A 20,977-nucleotide genomic window follows, 5' to 3' on the forward strand; every position below is an offset into this window, starting at 1 on the left:
CCTTCAACTACATCAGGTTGCTCGAAGCCCCATCCAACCTGGCCTTGGATGTTTCCACGGATCCACCACCTCTCTGGGCAACCTGTGCCAGTGTTTTACCACCCTCACTGTAAAAAAACCACTTCTTTATATCTAATCCAAATTGGCCCTGGTTCAGTTTAAAATAATGAGAGGAGGCTGCTCTCGGTGCAAAGGACACACAGCATCATTCCATTCTTTCTCTGGGAAAAACAAAACGCTCACCAAGGAACGGGAAGATGAAATCCAGCAGTGAATTGCTCCAATGTGCTGCATTTCAGGCTCTCATCAGAGGCTGCTGCTGTGGCAATGCCCACGTGCTCCTACAATCAGGGCACCCTGAGACTCTGCCAGCTACAAATTGTGTTTCTCTCGCGGCTCTGACGAGGAATCATTTTCGTGGCTCTGCCTGGAGTTCCTGTCTCTGAGCCTCTCCGTGCATCTATAAATAGCAAATCATCAACTCACCTCCTCTGAGCTCATCACACCCTCCCTGCCTTCCCTGCCTGCCTGCCTGTTGAAGCTGTCACCGTGACTCAGAGCTCCCCTATCAGATTCCCTGCGCGGGGAGATTCCCCACACATTATATGGCATCGTGGAGCTATTAAGCTCCTTAGGTTTATATCACCTAAGCTGCTTAGGTTTCTATCACCAGCAGTGATATGCTGTTGAAGAACCTGACATTTGAGGCAATGTAATTACAATTTGAGGTCTCAGAGCTCCCAAACACTTCAGTTAACAGAGAGGGGCTGCATCGTTTTGACAACAACGCTGAGAGAAAATAAAGTGTCGACATCCCAGATGAATGTCATACACAAAACCAAGGACAAACATAAGCTATGACCATGTAGGACTGCAACATTTCACTGATCCTCCTGCAGAATTCCCTAAGATACCGGGCATCAATCTCTTTCCATCACATCCAGCCCCCTGCTCAACAAAAATATTATTATTTACACTGTAAGGCAAAACGCTCTGTTATTCTTTGCTTAAGAAACGCACAGATGGAAAAAAGATGTTTCTCATTGTGATTGACTTAATTTTCAGAGTTTATTTTAATTGCTGAAATGACTGTACCTTCAATCTAATCTTGCTTCCAACCCCCTGTAATGGCATTACTCGTGTATTCATCAAAGCACGGGAGTGTTTGCACTAGAAATCTCCAGATAACCTGCTTATTCAGTGATGCTGGAGATATCTGTCAGGCCCTAATACTTCATTTCCTGAATAAATGTTTCATAGGCTCCGTACTCGGCATGTGAGAAGATTAAAATATTCTTTTGATCGTTCGTTTGAAATATTTGCTTCGTCCTTTAAAAATGAATGGAGCCAGCGTGCAGTCAGCAGTGAGACAATTAAGCTGGATAAACTGATACACAGGGGTTTGATGGTGACATTTTGTGTTCTTCAAAGTGATGTAAAACCAGAGAGCCTCGCTCCTGACCTCTCTTTGGCCAGGCTGAGGGATGAAATGTCCCCGAAGGTGCTGCACAAACGTTCCACTCGAGCTGAGTGTGGATGCATCAGGCACTCGGTGTCTGTGCAGTTCCACCCTTGAGACCCAGGAGATTTTAACAGTTTGACTCAATGATCTTAAAGACCTTTTTCCAGCCTAAGTGGTTCTATGATTCTGTTCTGTGATCTGTACCTGTACATGCCCACCTCACCTGCTGACATCGCCGTGAGTCCTGCCCTGGCTGGAACAAATTCAGAAACAAAAAGCCTCGTGGTTGACCCAGAGGACCTGTTTCTCATAAAATAAAAATCCTAGAAAATCGTGTATTTGCTAATTTAACCCACACAGGAATGCTGTGACACGAATACCCACAAAACAGCAAGGAAGGTGTAATTGCAGGAGCTTTGGGTCCATTTTTTTTAGGTGGCTGTGCACCAGCAGAGCTGGAGAGCCAGCTGAGAGCTGGGCTGCTCTTCGTGTTGACCCTCACGACCCTTCCCTGCTTGGTAAGCAAATTCAGTTTGCAGGAAAGACCAGGAACAAGCAGCAATTTAACTCGTAGTGCTTTAGAATACTTTCAGAAATGCAGAACTGCAGAAAAAGAGAGGTGGAGCTCACCTGGTCTATGAAAACTGCATTGTGTAACCTGGTTTTGGAGCTGAAATGCCCACAGTGAGGACAGTTCCTGCTTCAGGTGTGCCTGACTCTGTAATTACAGCTTTTATGAAATGTATAAACTTCCAGACTTAACTATTGATTTATGATGATGTTTGATAATTGATTAGCAATAGGAAACCAGTAGCTTTCTTGGCACTAATTCATAATTTTGTTATTTACTTTCCTTCTGTGCCTGACTGTTCCTGTCATCAGCTGCCTGTGCTGGAAGCCCTTTGGAGGAAAGACAATATGCTGGATTTGTTTGTGTAGAGCCCATGTAGGCTCCTTGCCATGACCAGGAGTCTGAGACACTACAATAATTCAAATATCAACATCCCAACAGAATCCAATGTCACAGACTGAGAACCTGTTCCTGCACTGCTTTAAAACACCAATAAATAAGAATTTTCCTTGTGGTGTCGCTTGTTTTGTTATGGATTTTTATCAAGGGAGCCAGTTGCAACAAGTAGAACCGTGAGCTGGTTAGAGCTTATTTCAAGTTAATTTAAAGTAATGTGTTCCCTCTCTAGACTCATCCATCTCTGCAAAGAAAACTGCAAGCAATCCAGGACATTCAAAGCGTAACAACATTCAGATGTGTCTGGGCATAAATAGCAACTTCCAAACCAAGAATTTGCCTCTGGAGCCTTTTCAGTAGGTCCTCAAATAGAAAATATTTAAAGGGCGATCACGATAGTATAATTTCTCTTTGTTTGAGACAAGGATGGAGTGAATGTGTCATAAGGCACCAAGAAAGAACAAGAGAAATCTCAGTGAGACAAAATGAAAGGACTTCATTATGGACAAGATCCTCACTCCAGCTAAATCAACGACAAATCTGTTGACTTCAGTAGCCAAGGATTTCATGACACAGCTTCAACCAAAACCATTTTTTAGCAACACATTGCATAATTTGAGGCCTCAGTTTTATCTTTTTTCTGTAAATCCGTGCCCCAGAGCTGCAGGATCTATCCACATGCCTGTGGCAGAGCCCCTACTTGAAGCAACAACCCCTTGAGAACATCTCAAACTTCCAGAGTGGGAAAACACTTTCTGAATGTGAGTCTACTTGGGATTTCTATGGGTATTGGTAAATAATTGGCATTTCAGTGCTAACAAGTTGCTGTTTCAACAAACTGACATTACAAGTGTCCTCAGGAATAGGTGGCACTGACACCACCTGGGAACAGCAGCCAGCTGCCCCACTGACCTCTGCCAAGCAGGAGAACTGGGAGACTGGAACCCTTTCCACATCCCAGATTCCAGGGAAAGACACCAGCAATGAGCGAAAGGAGAGCTCTGCCTTTGCCCTGTGGGTTATCTCCCTGGAACCACACACCCCCTCACCCACAAACCCTGGGCTTGCAGCAGATGAATCGCAGTGAAAAGACCCAAAATTTCCCTGGGTTTATTTCTTTATACAGCAGAGCAAGCCCACAAACAAGACTGGGAACAACAAATGGAGTTCTCCAGTCTATTCCTTTTCCCACTTAATAAAGGGTATGCTTTGCTACCACTTTATTCAATGGAAAAATTCCTTTAGGTCTCCATGGGAACAGCATTGGGTCTATAACACTTAACTATAAGCACCAAATTCTATAAGCTTTGGCTGAAACTTTTTAGTGTCCTTTTAAAGATCTCTGCGGATAAAGAACTTCAGGCTCTGGAGTCAATAAAGTCAATGAAGCAGCTTTCACAGGCATCAAAAGTTCACTTTCAAACTTTTCTACAAAATAGTTACTGGAATTTGGGGGAAGCGAGCACAAAGAAAACACTGTAATAACTAACACAATGACCCTTTCAACAGGGCAGGCGAGCAGCCTTCTTAATGAAATTGGACTTAACGTACGTTTGGACCAGACAGTGAAAGAAAATCCTCTCACCAGCACATCACAAGGCCAATAATGTGTAAACAGATAATAGCAAAGGCTGTGTGGTTCATAATTAATTCAGAGGAGATGGCATTTCTGCCTTCTTCCCGCTCTGGTCAGTCATTGAAGACAATTTGCCTCTCAGCCTGCGTGAAGGACCATATTTCAGAACTAAATCCTTCTATTCCCATCAAGATAGCACTAATGTGAAGTGATAAAATAACAATATTTACATTTACTGGACATTGCAGTGTGTGTCAGAATTCTAGACAAACCCCTGAACCCACATAATCTTCTGTTCACACCCAAATCAGCTTCAAAATGAACAGAAATATAGATAATAAATAAATGGTGATGATAATGAACAATGTAATTAATAACCTGAGGCCGAGACCGAGCAGTTCAAAGTCCAACACAGCTTTGAAAACAACATGGGTGTGTTCACTGATTTCTGTAAGCAGAGGTTTATCCAGGATAAAAACCACTGAGGGTCTCAGATGCTTGGGGTGACCTTTCTCTGCCCAACTAGTTCCCTAGTGAATGAATACATCCCCATGAATACATATTTAGGTCCCCCTTTGTGCCTGGGGTTGTTGCTGTGCCAGGTAGAGCAGAATCCTCCCCAGGCTGGTGGCTCCCAGCTCAGCCCATGGTATGTGTACCAAATTGGCAGCTGTCAAAATTATTCCGCTCAGAAATGCATCAGACACGGCAGTTAACGACCCAAACTGAAAAACAAGGGAAGAAACTCAAGATCTTTGCAGTTCCAGGGGCTGAGGTCTAACACCCTGTGCTACAGGTGGAGGCTTGGGCAGGGAAATCTGCCCACCTTCAGTGCTGGCAGCCTCTGCAGCCAGGTCTCAGTTCCATCAGTGCCATCAGGACATAACTCTGCCTTCACACAGTAGTTTGACCCATCCCTGGCATGTGTTTAAGGGCAAAAATAATTCATTTTATGACCCCACTGAACTTCCAATTAAAACATTCACAAACTGGGATTTTAAAACACACTTCCCTCTAGTAACATTTGCGCTAGCTCAGAAAATCCCACGCTACGTGCCCTGACCACATCATAAAGAAAAAGGCTTCATTCTGGATGCTGAACAACGTCCACTGTTTGATAGGAGCATGTTTGCTTTCTGGCAGGATGCAGTTTTCACACAGACCACAGCAGACACAGGCATTAAGAATGGATTCACACAGTCACGGAGGCTGGAACGTTACCATTAGTGGGACAGGGCTAAACACAGAAGATACCCTGTCTAAAAATCTTTATTTTCACTGCAGAAACATGGGGTAACGACAAGAAACCTGTAGGGAATGTTGCAATTTCCATAGCTGATGATGCTAATTACAGTCATTATCACAGAGTCTAAAAAGTTCTGCCTCTTTTTTGTCCTCTGCTCGTGGTGGCTGGGCATGAGATGAACTCAAGGTGCAATAACAATGCTAAGCAAAAAAAAAAAACCCTCAAACTCTAAATCCCATTTATTTTCAAACACTCCTATCTAACTGAGGTTTTTAGAATAGCTCAAAAAGCCCTCTTCTCTGTACACACACATAATCCAAGATACATTCTTTTCTAAAATGACTCATATCCTTTGAATGCACAGCAACAGCAGAGCAGCATTGGGTTCTTAATGGGTTTTGTTCTTGGAGTCTACATATTTAATTATTTTTTTTTATATTTAGCTCCTTTCCCCTTCACCTCTTTCACCACTCTTCTTTTGATATGAAGAGAGTTCCAGATATTAACTCTGAAGAAGACTCGTGTTCAACAGAACTGTCCATTTTTGTGCAGTAATACACAGTTCGTCATCAGCCTCCCAGTTTTGGACTGGTTTTATCCCCAGAACGTTCATGAAATAAAAAGAATGCCTCCTAAATCATTTACCACTCTGCCTGCACGGTGTTTGTATGGCCCAAGGCTGGATCCAAGGGTTTATAACAGACTGCATCTTCTAAGGAAGTTGGGTGCACTGAGGAGGATCTGTGAGTGATGACATGGGACACAGGAATCCTGTACTCACCTGAAGCTTCTCCATTAGAAAGATTACCAAAATCAGGCAGAGAAGGCCAGATAAATGTTCTGATACTTAAATAACAAATTAAACAGAGTGCTGGAGCTGCCCACTCACCCACAGTCTGGTCCCTGTTTCCCACTCACAGTCCAACCAGCCACTCACCACGGATTCCCGTCCAGAGGAGAGGTGGGGAACCTGCCTTGCCAACTCACACATTACAGCAGATTGCTGATCACATCTTTCCTCTTCCAAAAAACAACTCTAAACAAATAAAGGCATAGTATTTGCCTGGGACAGCTTCCACAAACAGTAAAAAAGCTCAAACAAAAACACAGGTTGGGAAGTCTGGCTGGATGAGAAGGCTCTTCCTCTCCTGGTGCATTTTTATACACATCAAAAATTCTTACAGAACCATGACATGTCAAATGTGAAGCATTTACCTATGTTATCCTACCTATTTTATTTAGAATTACTCAGTGCTGCTGCAGTGATCAGGGAATCTTCCTTTTCCCCTGTAAATTTCTTATTAGGCACCTCCTAATCTCTAAATATTTAAAGCTTTATTTGTTTGACACATTGGATTAATTGACTATTAATACAAAACCTCCCACAAAGAAGCAGAAGATATAGTACCTCAAGCTGTGATTTCTTCACTTCTCACAGCCTAAGGCCTCAATTCTGCAATTACACACATTTATCTGTAGTACGGTGAAGAATCCCAATGGGACGACTCACAGTGCTGAAGTTAATCACATTTGTGAAGATCCAAGTCCCGTAGTTTTGGCTTGGGACTGTGTTTGGATGAGACATCTTCAGGGAACAGAGATCTGAAGAGAGCAGCACAAGCAGTGCACTGTTTGATGCCTCTTTATGAATAATGTCGCTACGAGAAACTTGAAGGCAAAGGTGGACCTGAAACTCGGGGTGGGCAATGCCCAGGAATGGCTCACACCTACAACCCTGACACTAAAATCCTGCAGATCTGGAGGTCTGTGTCTGTCCACCTGTAAAATCAGGTGAATGACTTGGATATACAGGACAAAAACTCTGGGGTGAATAATTTAAAGATGTCTCCACGGTGATTTTCAATCTTTATATGGAATCCCGTGGAAAAGAAGTGATCATGAGCTGTTTAATATCAATGAACCAAAGCCCCGTGAGAAGATATAAACCCCACACCCTGTACCCGTCAGTCCTTCCTTAATTAATCCCACTGTCCTAGCAAGCTTAGTGTATCTCCTAATCAATTAATTAAAAAATCAAGCATCCCAGTGCACTGTTTAAGAAGGTGACTGTGCCACAAAGTTTATTGTGACTGTGCTCTTGTGAACTGATGTACTTGAACCTTTTGGTCCTTAAATTTCATGGGACTCCCGGCAATAAATGGTTTCTCTATGAAGTTTTAGCAGATTTTGATCTGTGCTCTGTGATTATTTTTCATGTGCTGGTGGAGGGCTCGCAGAAGTCACCAGTCCTTCCCCCTCCCCAGCTCTGTGGGACACTGTGCAGCCTCCCCAGGGGCTCCAGGATCCCACCTCAAGAAATGCCAGTTCCTCTATACCAGTGTCTACACAGGGGTTATTATCCAACCTGGAATCTCAGCATCCCAACGTTCATATCCAGCTGCCACAGCCATCACACAGTGTTAACATGTGAATTAAGGGAATGTCCCTCCCCACCATACACTGGGAATACAGTAACTCACAATCATCACCTTTGTCTGAGGGCCAGCAGGACATTTTCCACTGAGACTTTGCTAAGTGTAGGCTCCAAATTCCACCCTCAGCAGAGGATGCTCCCAAACCTTCAGACACCCTCATATCCCTGCATATTGTGGGTCCCAGCTCGGGCAGTTTGCAGTGCTTGATCACTTAATTAAACCTCCTTCTGCTCCAATTATGTTTCTCAGACATCCACTGCCCCCATCCCAGAGACACACAAACACATTCCGAGCACCATCGATCTCTAACTAGGCCAAACTGGCTGTCCAGGAATAATCAAATTAATGTGGACACTAATGACTCTCGTGCACACGTCAGAGGAACAAAAATACTGAAACAGGAGGCAAAATTTAAAAAAATCATCTTCAAAGCTTCGATTAATTCTTAGAAACAGGAAGCTTTTCCACATTGTGAACAAATATCTCTGCCCTGATGCTGCTTCAGGCCCTGCAGCACCACTTTGCCAGTGTTACTGTAACTCCACCACAGCCAAAAGGCAAATTGGATCCTCTGTGGCTTCTGTTAATCAGACACAGATTGAAGAATTTTTAAACACAAATTCACCAACTCAAGGAAAGCAAACTGACTTCATGGGAGTGTAGTTCAGTTGTTACTTAGCGCTGATGCTTCTGTTACTGTGGCTGTGCACACTAATTCCTGTCTAAGCCAGAGCAGTTTTACTCCACAAGCTCCTAAGAGCCTTGACAATAATCTGAGTGCTGGTTTTAAACCTGAGAGTGCTGCTCCTAGAAATCACAGAACTTCACAAGGTGTGAGATGTAAATTGATATTCCTGTTCCAGTGCATTGAGGCTTTTAGTCATGACTGTTGCAAATAAACATTTTCTCTTCTAGCTGAAATAAACTTCCACTGCTTTCCAGGCAACACTGAGCTGTATTTTGGTATAGGATTTGGAGGTTTTAATATATATGTAATGCTGGTTGGAATTATGACAAAGGGGTTACAATTTTGCTGCTGGAAGAAAAAAAAATGGCCTAATTCTTTACTGTAGTCATCCAGCCTGATTTACAGAATACAGTAAGAAATTACCACCACATCAACACTTCCAAAAGCAAAGCCAAACTTCTTTAAAACCAGCAGTTTAGGAGAATGTGGAACCTCTGTGATACAGACATGAGACCTGACCAGGTAATGCACAGCCAAGCCTCAAAGAATACCTCCATTAAATCTGCAGGCATGTTTTCTTCTGTTGGTGATTAATTTTTTCCCCACCCCCAAGGGAAACTAGTGGGACACCTCTTTAATTACTGGAAGGTATTCAAAACTATATTACAGTGTGTGAATATAGGACAGATTTAGATGACAACATTTTACAACTTGGTTAAATGCAATCTCCCTGAAAAATAAAACCAAGCCTGGTTCATCCAGGTGGTGTTTCCAACTCCCCTGCTGGTTTAAAGTGGGAGTTTGAGCAAAATAGTTAAATCTGTTTCCCCATTTGTCATTAGCAGCTACCAAAACTCTTCCTCATACAACTGAGGACACACAGAATCAAGCTAAGCTCTGGTGCAGAAGCAAAGACATCCCGTGGAGACAGTTACATCATGGATTAACTTTCCTGTTTGTAAAGTGCATGGTATCATCAGCACAGATGAAGGGAAAATGGACTAAAAATGAGCCCTTGGAAACAGATACAGAGTGAGAGCAGAATGTCTTGCACTAAGGTTATGTATTTAACAGTTTTACATGAAATATTCATATATAAAAACTTTAAGTGCTTTTTCTCCAATTTAAAAATCTAAAGAATTCAAAAATAAGGCATTCAATATTTGAAAAAGTACAGATTTACAAAATGTGTATATTCTGTCATGAAAACTCCACACCAACATTATACACTTGGAAAAAAAATACAAACAGGATATATTACAAATTTATGTAGCAATAACTTAGTTCATACCATGCAATAAAAAGGACGTTAATCGAGATACACAAGCTTTTAGCTTTCCTAAACTGGAGGGCTTAATTTTGTTTGCAAATGAGGTTTTATGCAAATTCATAGAACTGTGGCACTTGAAATTTCTGGTAGCCTTTCTACTGAGAGTTAAATTGTACATAAGGATTATGAGGATGGAGAGTAACACAGCAGCTGTTACGAATCATTCCAACTTTGTTCCACAATAGCTGAAACTCTTTTCTCATATTCACGTTTGTTCTCCTGGTAAAGCTGTGCTGCCTGACTGTTTGCTGGACTGTTTGGATTGGGTTCATCAAGCAGAGACTGGAAAGAGGGGAAAACATAATGTGAGACAAACCAACACGTTTAAATCAGGGAAAATCAAGTTATAACTTTCAAGTCAAATGTGTTTCACAGGGCAGACATGACTCAGAAGGGCCAGATGAATAAAACCTGGTTAAACTCATGGTTAGGCACCCGTAATTACATTGCTGAACCTCAAATTACACCCTGCTTAAGCATTAGTGCTGCACACACTTGTAGGTTCACAAGCTTAAGAGGGACAGGGTCCTTTGTGCCAGTCAGCACCATGAAGCTAATTGACTATTTGATAATTACACTTCTATTGTCGTTCAGGACTGAAGAGGGGCTTACGATGTCTCCTACAAAACTTCACTGTAGAAAAACAGAATCACATAGGAGGAAAGGAAATGTGCTTTTCTGCTGTGCCAGGCCATTTTCACTTATTCCAAGTAGTAGGTCCCAGGACTGTTGTCCCTTTGAGGACTTCAAAGGGCAGAGCTTCATGATAAAGGTTAGTGTTTGAAACACTAGGCAAATTTCTGCAGCTGATGTCCCATCTTGACTAAAAACAGTTAAAAATGAACCCAAATCAGTAACTGCTTTCCTGTCCAAAAATATATAATGGCAGTTTTGTAGCTCAGAATCAGTAATTATGTAGGTCAGCACCTCTGCCTTTATTTGATCTGAAAAGCTACTGCTTAGCTCACAGGGGCTTGAAGTTCCCCTCGATAGAGATGCCTGGCTTATCCCCACCACTGAGCTGGGTATTCTGGAATAGAGACAAACAACAACATCATTGTTTGGTAAAATAGATGCAAAGTTACCTGAATTGAAGTTAAAATAGATGAAACATCATATGTTGGACTCCAGCGGTTCTGAAGAATATCTAAACATATGCTGCCATCCGCATACACTGTGAACACAACAGAGAGCATTTAGAACCTGTCAGATTTATAGTTCATTACATACTGTTCAAGGCAGAGTTATTGTTCCAAAGCACTCTGTGCATAAATTAATGCTTTAGGAAAGAGGACAGCAGTTATGTCTCACAGGCTTCTGTAGCTTGACATGTTGTGTTTTGGAGATTTATTACTGAAATTAGCAGAACACTTAAGAGGAAAAGAAGGAAGGTCTGAAGATTTTGGCATTAGCACAGGAATGGGCAGGCTGGGTTTGCTGCTCCTCCAGTGTGACTGATCCATATTGTCACACAGAGAGGCCTCCCAGGGAGCAGCAAGGCATTTACTGCAGGACTGGAACCCACTCAGGCCATCACACACTGGATGGGGGAGTTCTTGCCCTGTTTTCACATTCCCTGCGCTCACTATGAGATGCACCAAGGCAGACAACAGAAAATATGGGAAAGTGTGCCTGAAATCCTGCTTCTGTCTGGAGTAATGGAGTCTGTGTGAACCTGAGACTCACCACTGAGTCCTACACCCTTGTGCTCCAGGTGTTTGTGCCAATAAAACCCAACAAAGTACAACCCCCCTGGCAGAAGACACACTGGGCTGCACAGGACGTGATGCGCTGTTGCTACAGAGGGGCAAGAGGCAGGGTTTGGGTTTTTCTCAATAAAACCTGAATGCAGGCAGGAATAACTGAGCCAAACCTATCAAGTGCTGGGGAGGAACCCTGGTGCACACCCTCCCAGTGCTGCCCTCATCACCCAGTTCAGGTCAGCTGCCTCCTCTGTGACTGAGCATCCTCATGTTCTCCCTGTGCTAGTCCAGCTTGGTCCAGAGCACAGGACAAAAGCAGGGACTTGAAATCTTGCCCAGCAGAAATAAATAACATTTGGCTCCATCAGGTCCCTGCAGTCACGATGTGGCTGCACAGACACAACTGCTGTTAAATGGAAGGGGGCAGGAAGCGGCAACCAGAACTGCCTCTTGAAACCAACCTAAGTGCTGAAAATACTCACAGGCTTTGCTACTGAGGGTACATATTGATTAGAAAGAGGCAGATAGCTGCTTCTTAATAGCATCATAATTCTTAATTTTTCATCAAGCAGTTGCTGTCCTAGACATCTACTTAGGAGATGGCAATGAAGAGAGATGAAGAGTTGTTAAGCATTCTGGAGGTTTGGAGAGTACATGACCACACCATAATATTTAATGGGTATTACAGCTAAATAAAGATGATTCACTCACCATTTGGATGGAACATTTTTGATAGAAACCTAACAGTTGGAGGTTTATTTGGATATTCTTCGGAGAATTCTATTACTAGTTTAAAAGTACCTGTCCAAACAAAGATAAGGACAATCAGATAACTAACAACAAAAGAACATCTTCAGGAACATAGACAAGAAATTAATTTATGTGCTCCACGATCAATATTTCTTCTCACCATTACATAAACAAACAACACTGGGTCTGATTTCTTTTCATATATTTCAAGTGACAGTGAAATTTAAGAGTAATAAACCCAGCAGCAGAAGCTGGGTAGAAGCTTGGAGACTCACTGTATGCATGGCAAAGGCAGCTAGAGCCAACATCATCCCACTGCCCTCCCCTTTTTCCATGACCCAACATGCTGGTTCCGTGGACTTGGGTGACTTTAAGGTGTTTCATTAAGAAGGCACTGTGGGGCCAGCAAAAAACCACTGGAATTTCATAATCAGCAATCTCAGTCTTCGGAGCTCATAACTGATTCACTGAAAACCTTTATTATGGATCAGTGAATAATTTACTGTAACTCCTCCAACCCAACACAGAGAAAAACCCATCTGCTGCCAATTACTGCAATAATACTATAATTATTAAACTCATTATTCCTCATATGCCTAAGGGAGGTTCATTACACACCAACTTTCATGTTTATGTACAAATTTGGGATTCCCTTGCCCTCACTGAGTTCTATATTCAGAACAATTCAAGGTTTTTCACCTGCTCTTCATTAGGAGAACAGCAATGAATCAAACATGCCAGGAAGATGAAACGAGAAAAGCAGACTCTTGTTGAGCTCAGCTCTGGAGATGTGAAAACACATCTGGCAGCATTAGGCCAACATCTCCTGCTAAAAGCTCTGGTGTACATGTACAAACAAGGCTTGATAGCAGCACTGCTTCACAGCTTCCTAACTAACCATCAGCCACTGTGACAAGACACTCCTTAGATCAAGATGCATATTTTTATGGCCAACAAACCTTCACCTGCTTGGTTTGTTTCAAATTATATACAGATAACATCTATTATTTTTCCAGAGCAGAACAATTTTAATACCAGCAATATTTATAAGAATGACAAAGAATATAAAAGTTAGTGGCTTACCATCTTCAAAAGGTGTCCCTTCTGGCCTGAAAGGTTTTGAAAAGAAACTCCAGTTAAAAGTGATCATTACCTACTTCCACACAGGCAAATTAACTCAACAAATTTATATCTTCTTCATCCTCTCCAAGATATAGGTAGAAGCAATAATCTAAATATTTAGAGAAGCATGCAGAAGCAATCTCTGAGAGCTTTGTTGTATCTAAGACACTCCTCCACAGTCACTCTGCTATTTGGGATATCTACTTTATCATCATCCCAAACAATACATGTGCCATTATGTGACCAGATTGGAATTAATGAGCAGATTACTAGCAAGCATACTGCAGTTTTATGAAAGGATACTAAGCCAGCTCCTCTTCTGTAGGATATATGTAGCTTCCCAGACAGAACCTGTACCTCGTCCCACTGGGAACCAATCCAATCACTGCCAATACATCTGGATTTAATGGCCTGGAACATGTGACACTTATGTACTTTAAAGAGGATCCTGCTTTTTCATAACCCAACTCCTACACAGTCTAACCCCTTCAATAAGCCACATGCAAGCTTTATTCGACACAAAAAGCTGAACAAATTTAAAATTTAAAGTTTTTCTTCCCTACGCATTCCGCTTTATTCCTGAAAACAAATTATTACCACAACAGCATCCTTACTCATTTTTCTAAGTTTGCTGACTTTATGTACAGAAAAAAGGAGAATAATTGTAAAAACAAACACCAGATTATTATATTTAGCCCTCTGGTATAGAATTTCCTAGTGACCAAAAACTCTTACCCAAATATAACTGCATTCCACTGCATTATATTATTCTCGGATGGTGCACCACTGACACCCACAGGAGGGTCCTCTTGCAATCTAAAAATCAGAATCACAGAATGACAAGTCTTATATAGATGAAACACTTCCACCTGCAAGTATAATTTAACAACAACATCCACATTTTGTAAATATTTTCTCATTCCAAATCAGAGAATACACAAAGCATTACATGCAGATTATCGATACTCTGAAAGACAAACCTACAAGGCAACGCACATAAAAGTTTTCTCATGTTTTACTCTGAGACACTCCAAGAGCCCAACAGGTCTGATTAAGTGTTCAGGGAGCAAAGGATTAACTGTAAAATAACTTAAAGCACCACGGACAGCTGGGATTTACAGTGCTGCATAGTGAACTATGACAGAGCAATTGCTGCTGGCTGCCACCATGAAGAGGAGAAAAAGCTGCAGCCACAACCAGGAGCTGAGATCCAGGCAGTGACACTCACACAGATCCAGGCAGCGACACTCACACAGAACAGACTGAGATCCAGGCAGTGACACAGAGAGAACACACAGATCCTGGCAGTGACACACACAGAGCACACTGAGATCCAGGCAGTGACACTCACACAGACCCAGGCAGTGGCACTCACACAGACCCAGGCAGCGGCACTCACACAGACCCAGGCAGCGGCACTCACACAGACCCAGGCAGTGGCACTCACACAGAGCACACACTTGCTGGGACTCAGCACAAGGGACTGTCAGTGGAGCTTTTCCTGCATTCTCAGATCCATGCATGCAATGTGGCTAAATTTGGTAGAAGCCTATTTTGACTGGCAAGCTGATTGCTTCAAAAGGGAGCGAAGGGAAAACCTGTGCACTGCTCCCTCCTACCAGTTCAACAATGTGTTTATCTCTACAGCAATCATGGGAGCATTTAAAATTATTTTTAGTTCCTTAATCCTAAAGCATGTTACTTACTGAAAGCCTCATAAACTTGGAGCAGACAGAAACATGTACTGCAGCCAAAGAACAGGATTCAAATACTCCCCTCTGCCCAGCCTTCTGTGGGCAGGGTTTCTGCTTAAGCATCATGAGACCCTGGACAACACAAATCAGTGAGTCCCAAACAACTTGCTTGATCAAACTCCCTCAGTGTTCTACCTCCAGTTATGCAAGAATAAGGAAAATGCAGGGCTGCCTTTGCCTCACAAGGAATTCTGGAGTCTTACCATGAGGTTTGATCACATCACAGTAACTTATGAACAAGCTGCCACAAAAAGCTCTGCAGACCAAGGGACAAATTTTAACTAAATGTCGATGTGCAAATACAGATTTATTGAGAGCTGACAAAAGCACAGCCAGGCAATGCTCCTGCACCAGCACTGCCTCACCTGGGATAAACCCCATGTGTCCATGGATGCTGAGCCCCTCTGAACCCCGTGTTTACATCCCTGCTCTCCAAGCACATGCAGTTCAGGCAGCTCAGGATCAACAGCATAAACCACCTACTATTTTGGTCAGGGAAAGGAGGAACAGGACTCCCTCCTCCGTGACAGCCGGGCTGTCTGCCAGCAGCAGCGCCTGAGCACTGGCCTCACAAATGCATCTGGAACACGGCTCGGGGGGTTAAATCAACTTTAAAGCACATGTGCACCCTACTGTCACAGGGGCTAACTGCAGAAAGGGTCTGGCAAGGACTGCAATGGGCACCTGGAAGTCTTAAACACCTCAGGAAAACGTGGTGTTTGTAATCCCTATTTATCAGCAAAAATAAATAAATAAATAAAAATGGGTTGTGGGTTTTTTTTTTCCTTTTGGTTTAGTCAAACAAATTAGAGGAGCTACAAAATCTGCTGAACTGTTCTCTCTTCGCTGCTCCTGACAATCACAGCATCTGAAAACAGTTTGTATTTGATGACGTGAATCAAGAGTTCACAGCACACGATCTGTTGTTTCAGTGTGATGAAGTACAAGTAACATGAGGCTAAACAAATATATAACTAGGAAAGGGCAGAGTAAAACAAAAACTGGCATGAAAAAGTTACGTAAGTTTTGAGGTGCCATATATATGAAAAATAAATTTTATTTGCTTTGTGTATACTTCGTTATACTTTTCCATAGCTTTAAAGTCTTCTCTCCAGCCTTAACTGCAAAATTATTAAACCAGTCGTTCTAGGATTATAAGGGCATAAAACCCACATCTGATTGCAATCTTCAAAAATTACTTAGTCACTCAGCCTGAAAAAAATCACTGGTTCATGTCATCTGTGTAACCAAACACAATAAAGTCTGAATATCCTGTTTTGATTTGAACGGGAATCAAGAAACACCCTCTTAACAAACACCAACACTCGCACACAACAGCGGGGGAGGGCTCCACGTCCCAAAAAACCTCCTACTTCTTGGAAGTCCACAAACCGGGCTTTTCCCGCTGTAGCCTTCCGTGCAACTACAATACACGTCAACTGTTTACTGATGTATTTTCAGGGCCCGGGATAACATCGCTATGCTAAAAAAAGAGACACTATCAAAGCTGACTCACCTCCAGCTACTCCCGAGCAACTCCGGCCCGGAGAAACCCCAGGACATACTGTAAATCCTACAAAGGAACCCCCACCCTCCTCCACACTCTCCAAGTGCGTTTACGTGTCAGACTGGAAACAATTTATTCCAGAGTCAGTGGTTCGGCCATTAACATTTAAAAGAGCGCAGCTAATAACTGCTCCTTTAGGAGTCTGCATGCATTACACAAAAGATTCCTCACGCAACTTTAGAGAGGGCAGCGTGTGCTTTAAAAACACCGACGGGCACTTTGGCTTTCGCTACGTACAAACCAAAAGGGCCCCTCGGCTTGTCTGCGCTTCGTTTTTTTTGGAGCCTGCCCCCCCCAAAAAACCCCTTAATTTTCAGGGAGACGCTGCAAGCCTGGAACGCTCCTAAATTCTGCCTGAGCTATCCCAAAAGCCGGAGCCTTTGGATACCGGGGGTGTTCGGCAGGGGCGGGGGGGCGGGAGGTGTCCACGGACACCTGGAAGCGCCGGGATCCCACGGCGACATCCCGACGCCCCGTCCCCCTGCCGGGGCATTCCCGGGGGCATTCCCGGGGTGCCCTCGTTCGCAGCCGCCGCTCCAACTTTTATCCTCACACGCCCCCAGCCGTCGACGCCGGGGCTCGGCGGCACGAACAAAGCCCCGCTCCGCTCGGAGAGACCCCCCCCTTTCCCCTCAGCCCAACGCCGCTCCCCTCAGCGGGATCCCCCGCTCGCCCTGAGGGAGCCCCCGCGCCGCCCCTGACCCCGGGGGGGGGGGCGCTCGGCGCCAGCCCCGCGCTCGGCAGGAAGGCGCAGGACGGCGGCGGGTCCCCGCTCCGTGCCCCGCTCACCTCTTGAAGTCGCGCATCAGCCGCCGCCGGGCCGGGGTGGACATGGCGGGCAAAGAGTCCGCGGCCGCCGCGCCGCCTCGGCCCGCGCTCCCTCCGCGCCCGCCGGGCCGCACAAACAACCCGCAATGGCGGCTCCCTCCGCGCGGGGCGGGGCCTCCGCCGGGCCGGCCCATGTGAGGGCGGGGCGAGGGGGGAGGGCCGGGCCGGCCCATTGCGCCGGGAAGGCGGGGGGGGGCGCCTGCGCAGCTCCGCTGCCGGGAGGAGTTCGGGAAGAGCGACCGGGAAAAGGGTCCGGGAAACAACCCAAACGTCTGCGCCCGGCCGGGTCGTGCGCTGAGAACATCCCAGCCTGGGCGTTGATCGGGTTGGGTTTTCTCCACGCACACCAGCTCAGCCTGGTTTAACGGCGCCTCTGCAAAGCGCAGCAGCCGTAACTTGCAGTCAAATTACGAGGTTGTAGAGTTGGGTTCTTCTGTGCTGTATGTTCAGCCCACTTCCATTCTTTGCAGTTACAGGGTGGTTTAAAAATTCAAGTTTTTATCAGTTTTTAATTAGGGGTAATGGCACATTTTGCCATGTGGGTCCCCCAGCTTCTCTCGAGGTTCCCTCTAAAGGCAGCCCGGTGTCCTGGCTCCCAGAGCCCTTCTTTTAATCCCATTACTCCAGCAGACGGAGCAGGTCTCTTTGGATTTGTGACCCAGTTCTTCCGTGGAGCCTTGGAAGTTATCCCTGAGCTGGGGTTGGTGCGGTTACACGTGGCTCTGCTTTGCTTGCAGACGATTTTTAGGAGGTCAAAGCGTCACAGGACTCATAAGGAAGTGACAGGAAAAAACACTGTCTGCATCCTCTGCCCATTCCCTTTGCCTCCAGCCATCCAGGTGCTTGAGCAGCATCAATCCAGGGTTTAATAGAGCACAAAGCTCAGTTCTGATCGTTGAGAAAGCTTGTGCCAGGCCCACGCTGCAGCACCCACCGACTGGGGGATTTAGGAGAGACTGATGGGACACTGCTTGGAGTTGGTACCTCACACAGGGTGGGATTTAACCCTGCAAGGCTTTACCTCTGGACACTTCAACCCAACACCCACCTCAGTGGAAACGTTCAGCTGCCAGCAGGGAGACAGAAGTGTAGGGATTCATGTAAAGCCTTTTCCAAGAGGTTTGGTAATAGGAAACTACCATTCCCCAGGCACTAAAACATTACTCTCCACACTAGTGAAGAATGGTCCCCGCCAAGCAATCCCCCCCTCTGGACTTTTCCTCCTCCTCCCATCACACAGACGTTTTCACTTCACATTCCACTGCTGCTCCTCTGCCTTTCTACAGCTTATATTTAGCTCCTGCTAAAGCAGAATGTAAAAAAACAAGTGCAAGCTTGGACCTGTACACATAATTAGTGTCATTTAAGAGCATTAATTAATTCATCATTAACAGGCCCAGTGCCCAGACAGGGCATCCCCTGCCCCAAGGGCAGCTCTCTGTCCTTTGAAGCTGGAGTCACCCTCAACCTGCCCAGCAAAATAAACAAAACCCAAACACCAGCACCAAACTGGAGCTAAACCTGAAATCCTTTGTTGTTCCCACCTGGCTTGGGAACCTTGTCAGCCACATCTCATCAGTGACAATATTTCTTCTTCTCTGACATTGTGGAACAGTGTGTTGACATTATCTCATGGAACATTTTCTTTTTAATCCCCCCTGGCAGTAACATATGTACCTTGCAGTTTTATTAATAAATTGAAAGCTTTTTTTTTTTTTTTAACTCTGAAGAACCACCCGCAATTTCTGCTCTGTTGATTGCATGGCACATGTATGTTTTAAAATTAATATATATTTGTCAGTCCCAGCTAACAATTAGAGAGAGGCTCTGGCCTTGCAGAGGTGGTTTAAAATGTCTCAACATGAAATCTGCACTAAATAAGCACTTCAGATTTAAAGCTGCTGGTAATTATTTCCAGTACTACCTTGCTTAATGAATTTAAATGCATCACTGCCATTATAATGTCACTGAATCTCAGTTCAAATCCTTTCTGGGGGGTGTGTGGGCTGTGGGGAGTTGCTGGACGTAGGGGAGGTTGGATTTTCTCCTTGCCAGACACACCAGCTCACTCTGATTTAACTGAACTTCTGCAAAGTACAGGAACAATAACTTGCAGTCAGATTATAAGGGTATAAATTTGGGCTCTTGCTTCTGTGCTGTATGTTCAGCCCACTTCCACTCTTTGCAGTAACTGGATGTTTTAAAAATTTAGTTCTTATCAATTTTTAATTAGGGATAATGGCACATTTTGCCATATGGGTCCCTCAGCTTCCCTCGAGGTTCCCTCTAAATGCAGACTGATGTCCTGGCTCTTGGTGGCATGAAGGAGACATAGCACCATGGAGAGTGGAGCCCTCAATTAAAATAATAAAAAAAGGGTAATTAAAATGGCAGATACTTTTATATTGAGTTAAAACTAGCTGTGGTTTTAACCTAAAGCTGCTTCAAAATATCAACAGAAAGTAATGTAAAAATGAAGTGGTAAATGGACCTCAGTGTGAAAAAGTACATTTTTGCTGTGATTCTTTGAGTACAGGAGTTCCTATCTATGATTTATTAGTATAAATAAAACACAGTCAAGAGGGCATTTTAAGCTAATGAAAGGAGCTGCTCCCTTCTTTGCTCTATTCCTGGCATAGCTGCATTAGTTCAGAGACTGGAGATGCACTGTGAAAAATAATGTGGTAAATGTGTGTGAATATTGGAGGAAGGCTGAGGGAGCAGAGACAAAGACTTTTAGCATGTTTTCAAATTAATGGCAATCTTTAATTAAGCAAATTATAGTTCCTCTTATCAGCCTTTTAAAGAGGAAGTCTCTATGAATTGAAATAAAAAGCCATGGTAAAACTGTTTTTCTTCTTTTACCAACAAGGATTTCATCATAAGAATATTGTCACCCTGATTTGAGTATTTAGGCAGGAAAAAAAGACTTCACTTAGTGTTGGAATTTATCCATCATACAATTCCAGGGGAGCTTCAGCATTAATTCCATGGATTGGATAACAAAGGGATTAAAAATACCTTTTCCAGTTGGAAAAAGCATCTGAGTACCTTCACAACAGTAAAGTAAGAACTCAGGGAAAGGCTGATCATAAATAAAATGTTATTGCTTCTAGATCACACCTTTTCTTTATTGTAGTGATTTGTCATACAGATATCAAAGGTGATAATTCTTTATTAAGAACAAGGGTTTGTTTCACAGTTTAAGGCTTCCAACTGGTGTGAAATGACCTGCAGAATTGGAACAACCCAGTGAAGAGACCTTGGATGGATGATGGGAGGAGAACTTGGGGCAGCCGTGGTGCCACTGCAGAGAATTTGGACCCTCCTCTGAAATTTGGAAGAGTTAAAAGTGTTCAGTACTTTGCCTCCCCACCTTGTCCTTCTCCTCCGTGCTGTCTCATCTCTTCTAATCACTTCTGGTTTGTCCTGTTGGTGGGTTGGGTGCTGTGCCAAAGCCCTGCTCTCTTTTGCTCATCACCTACATTAGCAGTTGCTAATTGCAGTAGGACCAGGACATTGATGACTTTGGGAAATGAGGGCACCGTG

At 44.0% G+C, this 20,977-nt stretch overlaps 1 protein-coding gene across 1 annotated transcript; it reads right to left on the reverse strand.

The window, feature by feature from the left end:
* Positions 1 to 8,006: 8,006 nt before the first annotated feature.
* On the reverse strand, positions 8,007 to 17,496 carry UBE2B (ubiquitin conjugating enzyme E2 B). The gene is made up of 6 exons (XM_027682485.1): positions 17,390 to 17,496; positions 14,015 to 14,095; positions 13,241 to 13,266; positions 12,119 to 12,208; positions 10,790 to 10,878; positions 8,007 to 9,986 (listed from the first exon to the last, which is right to left on the reverse strand). The coding sequence occupies exons 1-6, from the start codon at positions 17,431 to 17,433 to the stop codon at positions 9,858 to 9,860; spliced, it is 459 nt and encodes a 152-aa protein (XP_027538286.1). The 5' UTR covers positions 17,434 to 17,496; the 3' UTR covers positions 8,007 to 9,857.
* Between the last annotated feature and the right edge of the window lie 3,481 nt (positions 17,497 to 20,977).

Source organism: Neopelma chrysocephalum, unplaced genomic scaffold (assembly GCF_003984885.1).
Source record: "Neopelma chrysocephalum unplaced genomic scaffold, ASM398488v2 Primary Assembly neopelma1_63, whole genome shotgun sequence".
NCBI classification, from domain to species: domain Eukaryota; kingdom Metazoa; phylum Chordata; class Aves; order Passeriformes; family Pipridae; genus Neopelma; species Neopelma chrysocephalum.

What these genes read in the sequence shown, in the direction of transcription:
- UBE2B (XM_027682485.1), bottom strand. Translation starts at nt 17,433, where the DNA reads ATGTCCACCCCGGCCCGGCGGCGGCTGATGCGCGACTTCAAGAG. An exon ending in CTGATGCGCGACTTCAAGAG is followed by an intron (nt 14,096 to 17,389) that starts GTGAGCGGGGCA and finishes TCTGATTTTTAG; the next exon opens with ATTGCAAGAGGACCCTCCTG. An exon ending in CTATTTTAACTTCAATTCAG is followed by an intron (nt 9,987 to 10,789) that starts GTAACTTTGCAT and finishes CCCTCTTTCCAG; the next exon opens with TCTCTGCTTGATGAACCCAA.